Genomic DNA, 15,041 nt, shown 5'->3' on the forward strand with positions numbered 1-15,041 from the left:
ACAGCTTTTGAAATCCCCCGCTGCTGCGAAGGGTTTGGGTGTTGAGGAGGAACAGTCGCCAGCCCGGCTTTGCCCTTCGAGTCGACAAAGCGACCTCAAAGTTTAAGCCTTTTCGTTACTTCTATTTGTATGTCTGGGACAGTGCTGAGTAACAAAAGGAGTGAGGTTTCTTTCAGTTCCCGCTTCAAGGACTTGGATTCCATGAACATTTTATTTAACTTTTTTTTCCTTTTTTTTTTTTTTGTTGCCTGAACAGGTTGGGATTCCCCCTTTTTTATTATTATTATTATTGTTATTATTATTTTTATTGTTATTATTATTATTTAGGCACCCTGTCCAGTTGAATAAACCGCAGGGCTGTGTGTTGCTACCACGGGGATTTCAGTTTGCAGCTGTGTTATCACAGGAGCGGCCAAAGTCTCCCTGTGGGATCAAATCACGTCGGCTGGGGTGAGTGTGTGTGTGTGTGAGTGCGTGTGAGTGTGTGCGTGGACCCCCCCCACGTGTGTCCTGCGTGTGTGCACATTCCCACCCACCCCGCTCCTCTGTGTTCTAAGGAAGACCATTATTTCCACCTCCTCCCTCCACCCTTTCTAGCTAAAAATATATATATGCATATATATATATGGGAGTGTGCGCGTATATATCCATATATATATTCTCTGCAGGATCATTTCTGCCTTTGGAGCGGGGAGAGGAGGGGGGGAAATCCGGGCGAAAACACATTTGCAATAACGCGTCTCTGAAATGGTTTGTAAATAAATTTCCTGGTGCTTTTTTTTTTTTTTTTCTCTCCCCCCCCCTGAAAATGGGAGATGAAGAACAACAAGAGAAAAGACAAATCCTGAAAAAAAAAAAAAAAGAATTAAAAAAAAATCTTTGTGTATGTAAAGTGAGTCCCCGGGATATTCTGTGAAATTCTGTGGCAAATAAAGACATTGCAAGCTGTTCTACATTATGATTTTATTTGACCATTTTATTAGAATTTCCCCTCTTAAAAGCCTCTTTGCGGTCATTGTGGTGTGGGTTTCTTCTCGAGGAGTTTAAATACCTGACTGCGTATCAGCAATATCATCATCCATATTCATGGGACCCGCTGCAACCCGCTCTGATGGGCTGGGATTAATATGAACCCTCCACCTCGGAGCACACGTTTTGGGGTGGAGTTCATTGGATTCGGCAGCGGACTGAAATTTATAGGATTTTTCTTGGCCCGGGAATCCTCCTCCGAATTTGGCTCCAGATGCCTTGTGCTGTTTTCCGGTTGTAGTTAATCTTTTTGCCTTTCCGTGAGGACAATATATTAGTCGTCTTTCAAAAGAAAAATGAAAAAAAAAAAAAGAAAAACCCCAAACCCCGAATGAAACTCTAATTACAGCGGGGCTCGAGCTGCGTTTCCATCAGCCGAGGAGACCTCGTACCCACAGGGCACAAATGCAAAGTCAAGTCCTTACATCCCCGCTTAAGGAAAACAAGTTCAACTCCCAGGCGCGGGGCATAAAAGTGATTTTTTTTTTTGTTCCCCCCCTCCGTTCGCACAATGACTTTTTCTCGCAGTGACCGAAAGCAACGCGACGTTTTCGAGGACAAAGACACCCCGAAGGTGCCAGCCGTGGTGCGTGGATTGGTGTAAATACAGCAGTTGGGAGGGTTTGGGGTTGGGTTTTATTATTATTATTATCATTATTTTGGGGAGGGGTATGTTTGAGGTTTCCAAGCTGGATGCTCTCCTGCTTTCTGCCGTGGAGCGGTGGGATTGTGCACATGGAGGAGGGCGGGGGGGGGCGCAGGGAAGGGGGAATCAGACCCCCAGCAGCCCAGGAGCAGCACATTAGGTTCCCATCCATGGAGCCTGTTCTTGTAAAATTCTCATACTTGCTTTTAAATACAGCCCTGTTGAATGAACCCCCCTTTGATGGTGTCTTCTGATTTTATTTGACAACGCCGGGGGCGGGGGGGGATAAATAAAAAAAGGATAAACCCGCAAAAATGCTCTTCGTTTGCGCCCAACCAAAGGGCCCTCCGCACCCCCCCGCGCAATGAAATGCAAGCCAAGTTGAAGCTTTCGTGCTAGACCCGTCCTGGTTACACCACGATATCATCTTGAAAGGATGTTCAGAGGCATGTTTCTTATTAAAAGAGTGGGGAAAGGGAAGAAAAAGGGGCTCGGTGGATGGCAAAGCGCTTCTTTCTTTTCTCCTCTTCGTTTTTGCAAAGCCTGCGAGCTGAAAGGGCGCTTGTCCCCCGCCTAAAATCTCGCCTAAGCTTCATGTTGAATCAACTAGGCGTAAAGGAGGGGATTTTTATTATTATTTTTTTGCGGGCTGCGAAGTCAAATAGACGAGATGAAGGTAGGAGCCATCTTCCTGGCAGCCGGAGCTGCAGGCCGGGACCGGCCCCGAAAAAAAAAAGAAAAGAAAAAAAAAAAAGGAAAAAAAAAAAAGGAAAAAAAAAAGGGGGGGGTGAAGGGGGGAAAGGGGAAAAAAGGGAAAACAGGGGGAAAAGGGGGGAAAAGGGGAAAAAAGGGGAAAAAAGGGAAAAAAGAAAAAAGGGGGGAAAAAGGGGGAGGAAGGGGGGGAAAAGAAAAGAAAAGGGGGGGGGGGAGGGGAAAAAAAAAAAGGAGGGGGGGAAAAGCACCTTTCTTTAATGAGTGTTTGCCAAACCTTCCCAAGGTTAGGAAAACTAAAGAGAGGTGCAATAAGGTGAATATCGGGAGGTCAGAAGCGGCAGTTAATGCTCCGTAACAGCGGCGGCTGTCCGGACAAAAGCGGCTCGTCTAGACGTTGTAATAAAGACTGCAGCACTAAACAGCTTAATTTTTCTTAATTACCCCGTCTGGCTAAAGGAAAAGACTTCCGCAGTAAATAGTAAACAAATAAGGGAGTCTTGCCCAGGGAATTGATTTTTTTTTCCCTCTCTTCTCTCTCCCCCTCCCTCCCTTTCCCCCCCCCGCCCTTTTCCGAGGCTCCAGTTCAACTCCAGCACAATGAAACTGTAGGCCTAGTTCAAAGTTTTCGCGAGCTAAAATGGAATGCCAGTTGTAAAATCCAAGTTTATAGACCATGTGGGAGTTTACAGCAGCATTAAGCATCAGGGCCATGTAGGAAAAGGGCTGTTAATGTTCGGGGGGGGGGAGAAGGGGCTGGCGGAGGGCGGGGGGGGGCACTGAGGATGCTTTGGGTACCACAACGGGGGAGCGTACAAGCAGAACAGGGTTCAGACATATGTATCTCGCCAGCCCCATGTGCGTGCACCTATATGGAGGGTGACATATGCGGTGGGGCGAGGGGAGGGTCCGGCGGCGTGTGGGGGGGGATTTGGGGGGGCCGGCACCCGTTTAAGGCCAAAATTGCGACGGGGAGGGGTTTTCCGAGGGGGACCGGGGGATGCGGAGGGGGGCAGCGAGCCCCGCAGGAAGAAAAATGTGAATATATGATGTCTTTGAACTTCAATAAAGTCAAGTCCATCACCTTTAACCCTTTCGTAATAAAGCGGAATCAGAGAGGGTGGCGGCTCCCGGACCGCCCCGCCTCCAGGGAGCCGAGGGGCTGGGGGGGTCAGGGTGGGGTGGGGGGGACCCACATTTTCCCCCCGGGAAGGAGACCCCAACCCCAACCTCCGGGTTTGAACCCCGCGGGGCGTTTATGGTGCTGAATCCGGAGCGCGGCCGCGCGGCGCTGAGCGCCCTTCGCCGCAGGTTTAACACCCCCGGCACACACTCTTTATTATTCTTATAAACCTTTTGATATCTTAACGCATGAAAAGTTTTTATAACTTTGTTTGGCGTAAAAGTTTTACAAGTTTTTCCTCTTTTTTTTTTTTTTTCCCTCCCCCCCTTTTTTTTTTTTTAATTCCCAGCACGCATTTAGGCTTTTCCATCAACTTTATTCCTACCTCGGATGTCCATCACAATAAAGCCTCCCTCATAGGCTGGGGAGCTCGCTCTGTGCCCTACGTTAATGACACCCAGACTAATTACGAAGGCCCTTTCCATGTGACGTACAAGCACACCAACCCAACCTGTTTCCTATTGCTCCCTGGATTTCATACACAACATATTGGAAGCAGCTCTGGGTGACTTTGTTGTGAAATATTGCAGAGAGGGAAGGAGGAGAGGGGGCCGGCTTCTAATTGGCTTCTTGCGGGATAATAATGTTCACTTATGTTGGCTTCCATACAAAGCAAATTAATTCCGTTGGGGGGGGGGAGAAAAAGAAAAGAAAGGGGGGAAAGAAAGGGAGAAAAGGAAAGAAAGGAAAAAAGGGAAAAAGGGAAAAAGGGAAAAAGGGAAAAAGGAAAAAAGGGAAAAAGGGAAAAAGGAAAAAAGGGAAAAGGGAAAAGGGAAAAAAGGAAAAAGGGGAAAAAGAAAAAAGGAAAAAGAAAAAAGGAAAAAGATAAAAAGAAAAAAGAAAAAAGGAAAAAAGGAAAAGAAAGGAAAAGAAAGAACAAATAAAAGAAAGGAAAAAAGAAAAAGAAAGGAAAAGAAAGAAAAAAGGCAAAGAATGGAAAAAAGGAAAAGAAAGGAAAAAGAAAAAAGAAAAAAGGAAAAAAGAAAGAAGAAGAAAAAGAAGCGTGGCTGGGGGGGATCTGTAAGAGCTGCAAACGCTGGATTCAGGTGTGCAGAGATTCTCGCTGTGTTGGACGGGGCTGCACCCCCCCGCACACGCACCCACCCCGCGGCCCCACGCAGCCTCTCGGAAGGTGCCGGGGCAGGAGCACGTAAACTTGACTCTGTGCTAAGGCGAAACCTCCGCGGTGGCACGTAAATAAACAACTTCAGCTGCACAACTCAGCGAGAGCGGCACACAATAGCCACGGGGGGAGGAAAAAAAAAAAAAAATCCCTCCTTTTGACCATTTCCACTTTTCCTCGCGGGTTTGACGTTGGTTTGCAACTCGGCCAGAGCTGGGATTTCGCAAAAGCGGAGAAGAAAGCCCGTGGTTTGGCAAGTGGCCTCGACTCGACCATCAATTGAGCTAATCCTCGCCTGTGGATCCTGGGGTGAATTCATTTATTCGTCTGCGAGGAACTTTGATAGGAGCAGGAGCTGCTCCCGAGGGAGAGGCAGGGCTGGGCACGGGGGGGGAGGCAGGACCCCCCCTCCCGGAGCCCCCTCCCAGGGACCCCGGTGGCCCGTAACCTCGGCGAAAGGCGACTAAACCGGGTCTGGGGGAGCGCGGCTCTGCCGAGGGGCGACCGGCGGCCAATTTGCTGCCGAAATATGGGAAAGCCACCGGCAACGGGAGGAGGGAGGGGAAGGGAGGGAGGGAGGGGGGTCAAACTTCGGGGAAGGGATTGAGGATTTGAGGCAAAGCGGTTGCGGACTTGAGGTTTAGGTTTTAACACCCCCCGCCAAAACATAAATAGCCCCCTAAAAATAAATAGGAGCGCGAAAATAAATAGGCACCCAAAAATATATAGACACCCCCCCCCCCGAAGGAAGAGATCCCAAGAAATAAATAGACCCCACAAAATAGACCCCACACAATAAATAGACCTCCAGAAATAGACTCCCAAAATGGACAGAGCCCCAGAAATAAATAGACACCCCCAAATAATCAGACCTCCAGAAATAATAAATAGGTCCCCAAAATGAATAGACCTCCAGAAATAAATAGATCCCCCAAACAGTCAGACCTCCGGAAATAATTAGACCCGCAGAAATGAATAGGGCCCCAGAATAATCAGACCTCCGAAATAAATAGACCTGCAGAAATAAATAGGCCCCCCTCAAATAATCAGACCTGAAGAAATAAATAGCCCCCCCAAATAACCAGACCTCCAGAAACGAGCAGACCTCCAGAAATAAGTGTGCCCCCCAAAATAATCAGACCTCCAGAAAGAAATAGACCTGCAGAATCAAATAGGCCCCCCAAATAATCAAACCTCCAGAAAGAAATAGACCTGCAGAAATAAATAGGCCCCCCAAATAATCAGACCTCCAGAAATAAATACCCCCCCAAATAATCAGACCTCCAGGAGCAAATAGACCTCCAGAAACAAATAGCCCCCCCCAAACTAATCAGACCTCCAGAAACCAATAGATCCCAGAAACAAACGGACCTCCCCACCTGAGCAGCCCCCCCGACCCCCCCCCGGACAGCTGCCCCCCCCCCCGGGGCTGTGGAATGGCCCTTCCATGCCTGTGCCCCAAAATGGCGGCTCGGGGAGGCCCTGCCCGGGGGTGGGGGCGCAGGGATGCGCAGCACATGTGGGAGGGAAGCACGTTCCTCTGCTTTTGATAACTTCTAAATTACAACATGAAACCACCAGAATGTGGTTTGCAACCTCATAAGGCTTCTTTTTATTTTTTTTTATTTAATTTTTTTTTTTTTAATCTGGAGTGGAGGCACTGGGCTGGAGCACATTTGCTGGGGGAGCCCATAACAAACTTTATTCGTTTGGGGGGGGGGTTGGAAAAAAAAGAGGGAAGGCTTAATGTAAACACTACAATTGTTTATGTGCTACAAGTAGCAAAGTAAATTCGTTGGGTTTAATTGTTAAAAAGCGGCCTAATTCCTCCCTTTGAATGAAGTGATACACGCTCAAGAAAATCTGCAGTCCTCTGCTCTAAAGATGTGCGTAATAGAAACCGTATGTGAGCGTAGAAATGAGGGTTCAACCAGCCGAAACTCTTCGGGGTTTGCGAAGAGCCTGTGAGGAAGGAAAGAGAAGACCCTCGAGGTTATCTCCCAGGCTGAGGGCTGCAGGTATGGGGAAAAAAAAAAAAAAAAAGCCAAAAACTGGGGGAAAAAAAGGAGGATTCCGGTGGTTTGGAAATCAAATCCTCTCCCTGCACGCCCGTTTCTCCGCTCCCGCCACCTCCGCGGCGGGGGCTGCCTTCGGAAGGTGGAGACCCCAAATTTAGGCAGATGCAGCGAAATAAAAAGGTCAGGCTTGAGCCCCGCTGGCTCCGGCTCCTTCCCAGGCTGTAGGTGTGGAACTCCTATTTCTTCCGATTTTTACCCCCCCAAAGCCTTCTCGTTCCCTCCCAAGGAGGAAGGGGGGGTTACCCGCCCGTCCGCTCCCCAAATTCTGCTCCGAAGCAGCACCGCTCCCCCCGCCGCGCCGCGCCCCTCATCCGCCCGTCACCCAACTTGGGAAAAATCCTCTTCCTCGGGTCCTTGGTGGAAAAAAGCCGGGATTCTCCCGGCTTCGCCCTTAACCTGCGGGGCAGAGCCACACGGCAGCACCTCCGCCGTCGTGGCGGATTTTTACCTTTCCTCCGCGCTCCTCCCCTCCCTCCACTTCACTTTGCTTCTTGCTGTTGGTTGTGACTTTACAAAAGGGGGTCCCCGAACCCCCATTGCCACCAACCGCTCCCTTATTTTGCAGCTTAAAACCGCGGCGCAGCCACCAGCATTCCCCAGACTTCAAAATTAAATAAAAACCCTAAAAAATGCACCTTTAATTTTCCAAACGTGCAATAATCCGCATTTCCAGAGCTCCCGCCCGGCCTTCCCCACCTCTGCTAGAAAGAATTCCTTTTTTTTTTTTTTTTTTTTTCTTTTGGGGAGGAGGAGAGCAATATTTAAGTTTGTTAACGCGGTTGGAAAATTAAAGGAAACATTTCAGCACTGAATAAACTCCCTCAAAATCCCCGTGTCACATCGCCGGGCTCTGTCACCCTGCCTGCTCTCGCTTATAGATGAATTACACTTTCCAAATTTCGCCTTCGCCATCAAAGGCGAAGGGAGAGGGTCCAAACTCCATCCAGTACGGGGGTGCTATGTTGGGGGTAGAAAAGCTTGAACACGGTTTTCAATACCACCTCAAGGAACATAATATCATTCCATAATTCTTTGACTTAAGTTACTCAGAAAGAAGGAAGCAGGGTAAGAGGGATTGTAAAGTTTGATAGATTTCTTGTGGTGATAGTTTACAGTTTCTAAGCCAACATATAAAGGCGTGGGTTTTATTTTTGCATCGCTGTTATTGTACTCCAGTGTACTTTGTCATAAATCAGAATTATTTCCGCTACAACGTGGGGCAGAATACCGGGCAGAAATACAAATTTAAGGTAATCATTAAAGTGTTGCTACCAAATACTTCCTCGAAGCGAAAATGAATGTTTGCCATAAAAACGTAAGAAAACTTGGTAAAAAATACAATGGGCATAAGAAGCGCTTTCTACACATAACTCACGGTTAAATAATGAGATTGAAAAGGGGACAGGTAAAATATTCCGGGGGAGTCCGAGAGATGCTTTGTCTTGGAAATCCTGGACAGTTATATACTCCTCGGGGTGACGGGCAGAAGGGGGGGTCCGGCGTCTCCCCCCACCCCCTCCCCGGCACCCCGCGCCCGTTTGGGGCGGTTTCAGGGCAATTGCTCCGTCTGTGGCGCTGGGACAATGGGAGGACGCGGGGACAGCCCCCCCCCGCCCCGGGCCGGCAGCGCAGGACCCGCGGAAGGAAGGGCAAAGCCCCACTTTTTTTTTATTATTATTTTTTGGTGGAGTTCATGGGGTAGAACCCCCCGACGTGGCCCAGAAAGGCCGGGCTGGGGGGGGGGGGGGCCGGCGGCGGCCATCGGCCGTCTGCGCGGTTCCCGAAAAGTGTGTAAAATTCCGCGTAGGTTATTAAAGTCCTTACCCCGGGTAGAGTCTCTCCTTTTAAGTTTTAATAGCATTTGTTCGTATTTATTTTCTGTAATTAGAGTAAAGCATTTTTCCCAACGGGGGTTCCACTTAGGCTGATGAATTTTATTTCTCTTTCCATTAATGACCCATGTTTATCATACTTCTAATGATTTTTAACTTTAAACAATATTCGGTCTCCTGAAGACGCCTCTGCGCCGCTTCCCAACGCCAACTTTCTTTTTCCACGGCCAAAAAAGCCCCACCAGGGTGAAGCTGCGAGCGAGATTCGGGTCGTATTTTTACGAATAATCTGGTTTTACATTTACTCAGCCCCTTTGGCTCCCGAAGATGCTGATGAGCAACTCGCGGAACGGGCTGGGAACCCTTCAGACATTTGCATCGGTACCTTGCGCTGGCAAAAACTGGTAAACAAAACGCCTGTGAACGGTGTAAATCTTTATTTTATACTCGCAACATTTACACATTCATAAAAGAGGAGGTTCCCAGCACCGTTGGGGTTTTTTTTTTGTGGCTCTCTCCAACAACCTGGATGGGGAGGTTTGCTCGAGATGCTCCTGCGAAGCGCCTGGTTCGGCGGAGAAGCAAATTCCGATTATTTCATGTCATGATGTGCTCCGTGCAACTCCTTCATATCGCCTTCGACTACAGCAGCGCAGCCCAGCATCCAAGGAAAAAAAAAAAACACAATCCAGGAAAACATATTTAATCTTTAGGCAGGCGATACAGGAAACTATGAGGTCAAATTTTGGTGTCCCAAAAAAATGCACATGTGTAACTGTTCGACTGAGCGGCATGAATTATTGGGCAGCCACATCAGCTGCGAAAATAAAGTGGAAGAGGGGGGAAAAAAAATCAAACCGGGGGAAAAAAAAAAAAAGAAAAGCAATATAATACAAAATTGCATTGGTCTTTAATTTCATCACCTATAAATGAGAAAATATTGGCTCCCATACTAAAGTTTTATTCTTTGCTTATAAATATTATGTGGAATTTTCGTTGGATATCATAAAACGGAACGATTTCTATCAAACTGTTTTAAAAAGACCTATGCAGATAACACAAATAGAGGCAATAAAGTCGCAAATAGCTTTCCAGGGGAACCAAATGGCGCCTGCAGCCTCCGGGAGCTTCGCCTGGGCTGGGGAAGGGGCGCACGGAACGGGATTAGCCACTTTTAGGCTTTTTCGGCCTAAGATGGTGAAACTTGTCCCGCTTGATGCGGAGAGGAGACCCGCAAGGCCCTTGAAAGTTAAGTCGAGGGGGGTTTTACAGCCCCGCTTTTGAAAATCTTTGGGAAAACAGGTTTGCGGACGTGAGAATATTTAAGCAGGACTTTGCTCTAAACCGTTACAAATCACCCCAAACGGTCAAGTTCCACTTTCTCTGCTCCGATGGCTTTTTTTTTTCTCCACGATTTTGCTCCCTTTCCTTTTTTCCCCCTTCTGTTTCTTTTTCCCCATTCTTTTTCTTTTTCCCCTTCTTTTTCTTTTTTTCCTCCTTTTTCTTTTTTTTCCTTCTTTTTCTCCTTCCCCCCCTTTTTTTTTTTTAATGAAAGGTGGCGTTTTCTTTTTGTTTCCCTTGAAAGTGACTCTGAACCCGTCTCTTTCTGATCGTAATGATCTTGAAATTCCGGGCTATCTCCCTTTTTATTTATTTATTCGCCATTGCCCTAATCCGCCGCTTCAGAGTTCACCCACCAGCGCTGCAACACGCCGGGGAAAATAAAATGATGAAAAAACCCATTAATTACGACACGATTTAGAAAATAATAAAGAAAATCAAGGTGGGGGAGGGCACGATAACCATGAAGGTTTAAATTCCGGCGTATTTAAGGCATCAAATCTTGCTCGCAGATTTAAAATTTAAAAGAAAACAACAACTTGAGCTGCCATCGCAGCGAATTGCGCCACGAAAGAGGAGAGGGGAAATATTGGAGAGAAAAGTAACTTTCCTCGTGAAATCACCCCCGGGAAAAAAAAAAAAAAATGAAAATCAAATAAAATCCGCCCAAATCGGGAAAGTTTCAGTTTGCAAAGCTCTCTGCATGATATTTAGCGAGCCCCAGGTTGGATTTTTGGGGTTTCCCCCCCTCCAGTAGATATTACCAGGAGAGAAAGAGGGAGCAGAGGGAGAGACGGACAGACGGACAGACAGGCGGGAGAAAACCCACCACACCACCGCACTCTCGCACTTCCCCGGCTGAAAGTCGCTCCCTTTTCACCAAATCGACCCCTTTTTCCCTCTCCACGAGGATTATTATTTTTTTTCCCCCCTGCACAACGCCACAGATGCCATTTTAGCCCAGAAACTTAAGACAGTTGGGGAATGAAAGTGGATAATTAAAAAAAGCTGTCTTCGCAGAGCCGGGGAGGCGAAGCCGCCTTGCTGCGGGGAGGGGGGGGGGGGGGGGTAAAAGGGGGAAATAAAGCAAAACTCGGTTTTCATCGTCTTTTTTTTCCATTAAAAAAGCTGCTTGGGAAATATCCAACCTGCTCCAAGGAGCTTCGGGGTTTCGGGAAATGCCTGGCTGAAGGGTCTCTGAATTATTCCCCAATTTCCCCCCCCCTCTCCTCTTCCCACATTTCTCCGGCGGCAGCAAAAGCAAAGCGGCGCCGAGCGCATCCCCCCCACCGCACCCCCAAACCCCATCCAACCCCTCACCCGAAAAAGAACCCCAAATAATCTGAATAAGCATAAAAATAACGGCGAGAAGCAGCAGCCGGCTGAGCCCGGAGGAGCTGGGGAGGGGGGAGGAGGGCGCAGGCGAGGGGAGGAAGGGGGGGTTAAAAAAACTCAGTGGGTTTTGGGGAGCAAAAGGACGATTCGGAGAAGGCAGGGGAAGGGGGTGGGGGGTGGGTTTTTTTTTTTTTTCCCTTTCCATTTTGCCCTAAATTTGGAAAAAAGAGGATTAAAAAAATTAAAAAAAAAAAAAATTTAAAAAAATTTTGAATTTTTTTAAATTTTTTTTTAATCGCCCCCCCCCTCCGTCCCTCGCCCCCTCCCCCACGCGTGGCTCCGTTGGTAAACAGCCGCCCGGCGGGGCTCTGCCTTTGTTCCCCGGCCGGTCCCGGCCCCGCGCGGGCAGATGTCGCTGTTGCTCCACGGTGCCGCTCCCGGTCCCGCCAACTTGACCCCCGTGACGTCGTCCCCGTCTGAATCATCAAGGCCATTTTCAATCCTCATTGGCCTGGGCATCACGTGGGGGGGGTGGAGGGGGGGAGAGCGATGCGTGGATAATTATGGTGCTTGATATTTGTTCCCCCTAAAAAAAAGATGTCAGCCCCTGGCTGGAGTATTCCTCCTTAAAAACCCTCTCTGAAAATGTCATGTCCCAACAATGTGACTTCCAACTCGTTTTTGATGGACTCGTTGGCCGGGACCTGTAGAGGGGAGAATTATTCCTCCAGCCAAGGGATGTACATGCAGCCTGGGAGCGATTTCAGCTGCGGAGTCATGAGGAACTGTGGAATTATCCCGTCTCTTTCCAAAAGGGACGAGGTGAATAGCGCTACCTTGTCTCTCAGCACCTATCCATCTTACCTTTCTCAGCTAGACACTTGGTGTGACCCCAAAAATACGTACAGGATCGAGCAACCTGTTGCAAGACAGCTCCCATCCTGCTCCTTCCCAACCAATGTCAAGGAAGAGAATGTTTGCTGTATGTATAACGCTGATAAAAGGGCAAAAAATGCCACAGAGACAGCCCTCTACCCCAACCAAATGCCTGAGCCTTGCCTAAATGACCATGAAGTCCCCGTTCCTAGCTACTACCGAGCGAGCCAAGGTTACCCCTCCATGGAGAAGACGTCAAACTGCAGCAATCCAAATGAGTTTGAGGCAAGTTTTGAATCCAGGGCGAGCCTGAACCCAAGGAATGAGCATCTGGAACCAGCACCGCCACCTCCTCCACCTCCTCCGCCGCCCCCGGTGGCTAAAGTGAGTTTCCCCGAAAACACAAAAACAGATAATCCTCAGAACACATCCACGAACGAAATTAAAACAGAAAAAAGCGCCCCAGCACCCAAACTAAGTCCTTCGGAAGCAGAGAAAGACCTGAATAAAAACACTGACACCAGCACTGACAATTCTGACAATGAAGCGAAAGGTAAGGGAATCCTTCATTACCGGTAGCTAATTTCAGCAATTAGTGATTAGCCATAGCTAATAAGAGCAAGAGCAACGCGACTGGGCAGAAACGCGCTGGCTGCCCTGCCAACTTCTCCTCCAGAAATTGGCAGGGCGATGGTCTGTATTGTCGTCGTCTTTGGGGGAAAAAATACTCTGCCTGGAAATGTCGGGTCGGGGATTTTCATTCCGTACGTTAAAGCTGCGAAAAAGGAGCCGGGGGCTGTTTGAGGGCTCGTCGTCTCGCTGTGGATGTGGGGAAATGTGCTGTGCATGTGCTTCTGCAGGAAAAAAAAAAAAAAAAAAAAATTCGGTCCTTGCAACCAGCGCTGCAGAATGTGACAAGACGAGGTGGCTTCGCTCCGGAGTGGCGGAGACTCGGGGTTCGGGGGGCGGGGGGCGGGGGGGTGTTTTAGGGGGGTTTTGTGGGTTTGAAGGCGGATGAACCCTGATTTCTTTCTTTCCTTCCCCCCCCCCCCCCTTCATACCGCTTTCTATGCGAACGCTTTCCTCCCGGGTGCTAAGCGAAATTGTCGTCTTTGGCTTTGCTCAGGGTTAAAGTGGGGGGGAAAAGCGGAGGGGCGCAGGGTCTGGGTCGCGGTTACCGACACCTCGGGCTGGAGTTGCGCGCTGTGCCTCATTTCCTTGCTTGGAAGCTCGTTGGGAGACTCAGAGAGGAAAAAAACGGCTTTTTTTTTTTTTTTCCTGGCGAATTGAGGTCTTGTTTGCGAAGGCAAAAAAAAAAAAAAATGTTTCTGTGTGCTGAGCAGATGTTTTAAGTTTGGGATTGTCTGAAAAGAGGCTTTCATTGAACACATTTTATTATTTTCGCTGTCGAGATTGCGTAGGGCTTGAAATCTGTGTGGATGTTCGGGTGGGTTCCTCTCCTAATTTGAAGCCGGGTGGATTCGGAGGCTCCTTTCAGGGCGACAAACGGGGATCGTGTGAAGGGATGGGCTGAATTTCCCCCAAAACTTGGGGGGGGAGAATTTCCCGGGTGGAAAACGGGGCTGCGAGGGAAGCAGCGCCTTGCACGGTTTGCTTGGGGTACGCGGGTTAAAAGATCCCCCCCCGCGCCGGGAGCCGGGCTGTAATTAGGGCTCCGGCAGCGGGAGGGTGCTGGGGTGGGGGGCGTTGGGTGGGCACGCGGGGCTGCAGGCGTGGGGGTCGCGCGTGGACCCCCACGCACGCACGCTTCGGGTCCGTGGCACCCGCAAAACCTGTCCTCTGGCGCTTCCCCCTCCAAAATCGGCCTTTGGAAAAGCAGAACTCAGGAAGAGTGCTGCTTTTTTTTTTTCCCCTTTATTGTTTCAATTTTTTTTCTTTATGTTTTCATTTTTTTCCCCTTTTCTTTTTTTAAATCCCATTCCGCATCCGAAGGGAAATGATATTATCTGACGGTGGAGTCACAGTTACACACACACACACCCCAAAAGGAAAAAAAAAAAAAAAAAAGCAAAGTCAAGGTTATCAAAACCCCTCAAACTTCTCTGCACAAACGGCCAAGAGCGGGTTTGGTGGGAGTTAACCCGAGAGAGGGATTCTGTCGGGTTGGATTTGCCGTTGGGGCGGAAATAAGGAGTGAAATAAATACAGAGAAAGGGTTTCTTTCGCTTCAGATGTTACATTTCGACCGGGTGCGCGCAGAAAGACGTGTTTCCCCGGTTTGTTTTTTTTTTTTTTTCCCCCTTTTAAACGGCATTTCGTGTTTGCTGTGTCTGCAAACGGTCCGATCCAATTTGGGACGGATTTTGTTTGCTTCTCTTTCTGCCGCTGCCTTTCAAAACCTCTTATAGCTTCGGGTTTCGTTTATGCCGCACCCGCGGTTTTACCCCCGCGGAAGGTAAGAGCCCTTTGGGCGGGGGGGGCCGCAGCCCCTCCGAGGGGACTTCCCGGGCTTGGTGGCATCCAGGCTTTTCCGCGACGGCGGAGGGGTGGCTGCGGGGAATTTTGAAGGTGCCTTTGGCTGAAATCCGGGGGGGTTTTGCCTCCGAGCCGCGCCGCGGAGGTGGCTGCGGTGGCAGGAGCCGCTTTGCCGCTGCCAGGATTTTCTCATGACCGAGCCCCCAAGCCCAAATATTCGCCGGGTTTATTTCTGTAGGTGTGAAATACGTTTGCCTTTGCGAAGTGGATGCGTGCCAATCTATACGAGTGCGTGGAGCGAGGAGTGTGTAGATGGGATCACGATGACCTCCGAATTTACCTATACGCGCCCGCACAGCTCATAAAGGCAAATCTGTTTCATACGAACCCGGCGCACGAAAAATACACTTGCCGGGAAGGCTGCGGGGGGGGTCTCCAGGAGGAGGGGGTC

The 15,041-nt window shown here is 49.0% G+C and overlaps 1 protein-coding gene across 1 annotated transcript in view; it reads left to right on the forward strand.

Moving 5' to 3' along the window:
- Nucleotides 1–11,917: 11,917 nt before the first annotated feature.
- HOXC10 (homeobox C10) overlaps nucleotides 11,918–15,041 on the forward strand; it is a 3,987-nt gene continuing 863 nt past the window's right edge. Inside the window, exon 1 of the mRNA XM_059832809.1 lies at nucleotides 11,918–12,707. Coding sequence (XP_059688792.1) covers nucleotides 11,924–12,707 — 784 coding nt within the window. The 5' untranslated portion in view covers nucleotides 11,918–11,923. The remainder of the gene's footprint in view (nucleotides 12,708–15,041) is intronic.

This window comes from Gavia stellata, chromosome 36, assembly GCF_030936135.1.
Source record: "Gavia stellata isolate bGavSte3 chromosome 36, bGavSte3.hap2, whole genome shotgun sequence".
Taxonomy (NCBI): Eukaryota; Metazoa; Chordata; class Aves; order Gaviiformes; family Gaviidae; genus Gavia; species Gavia stellata.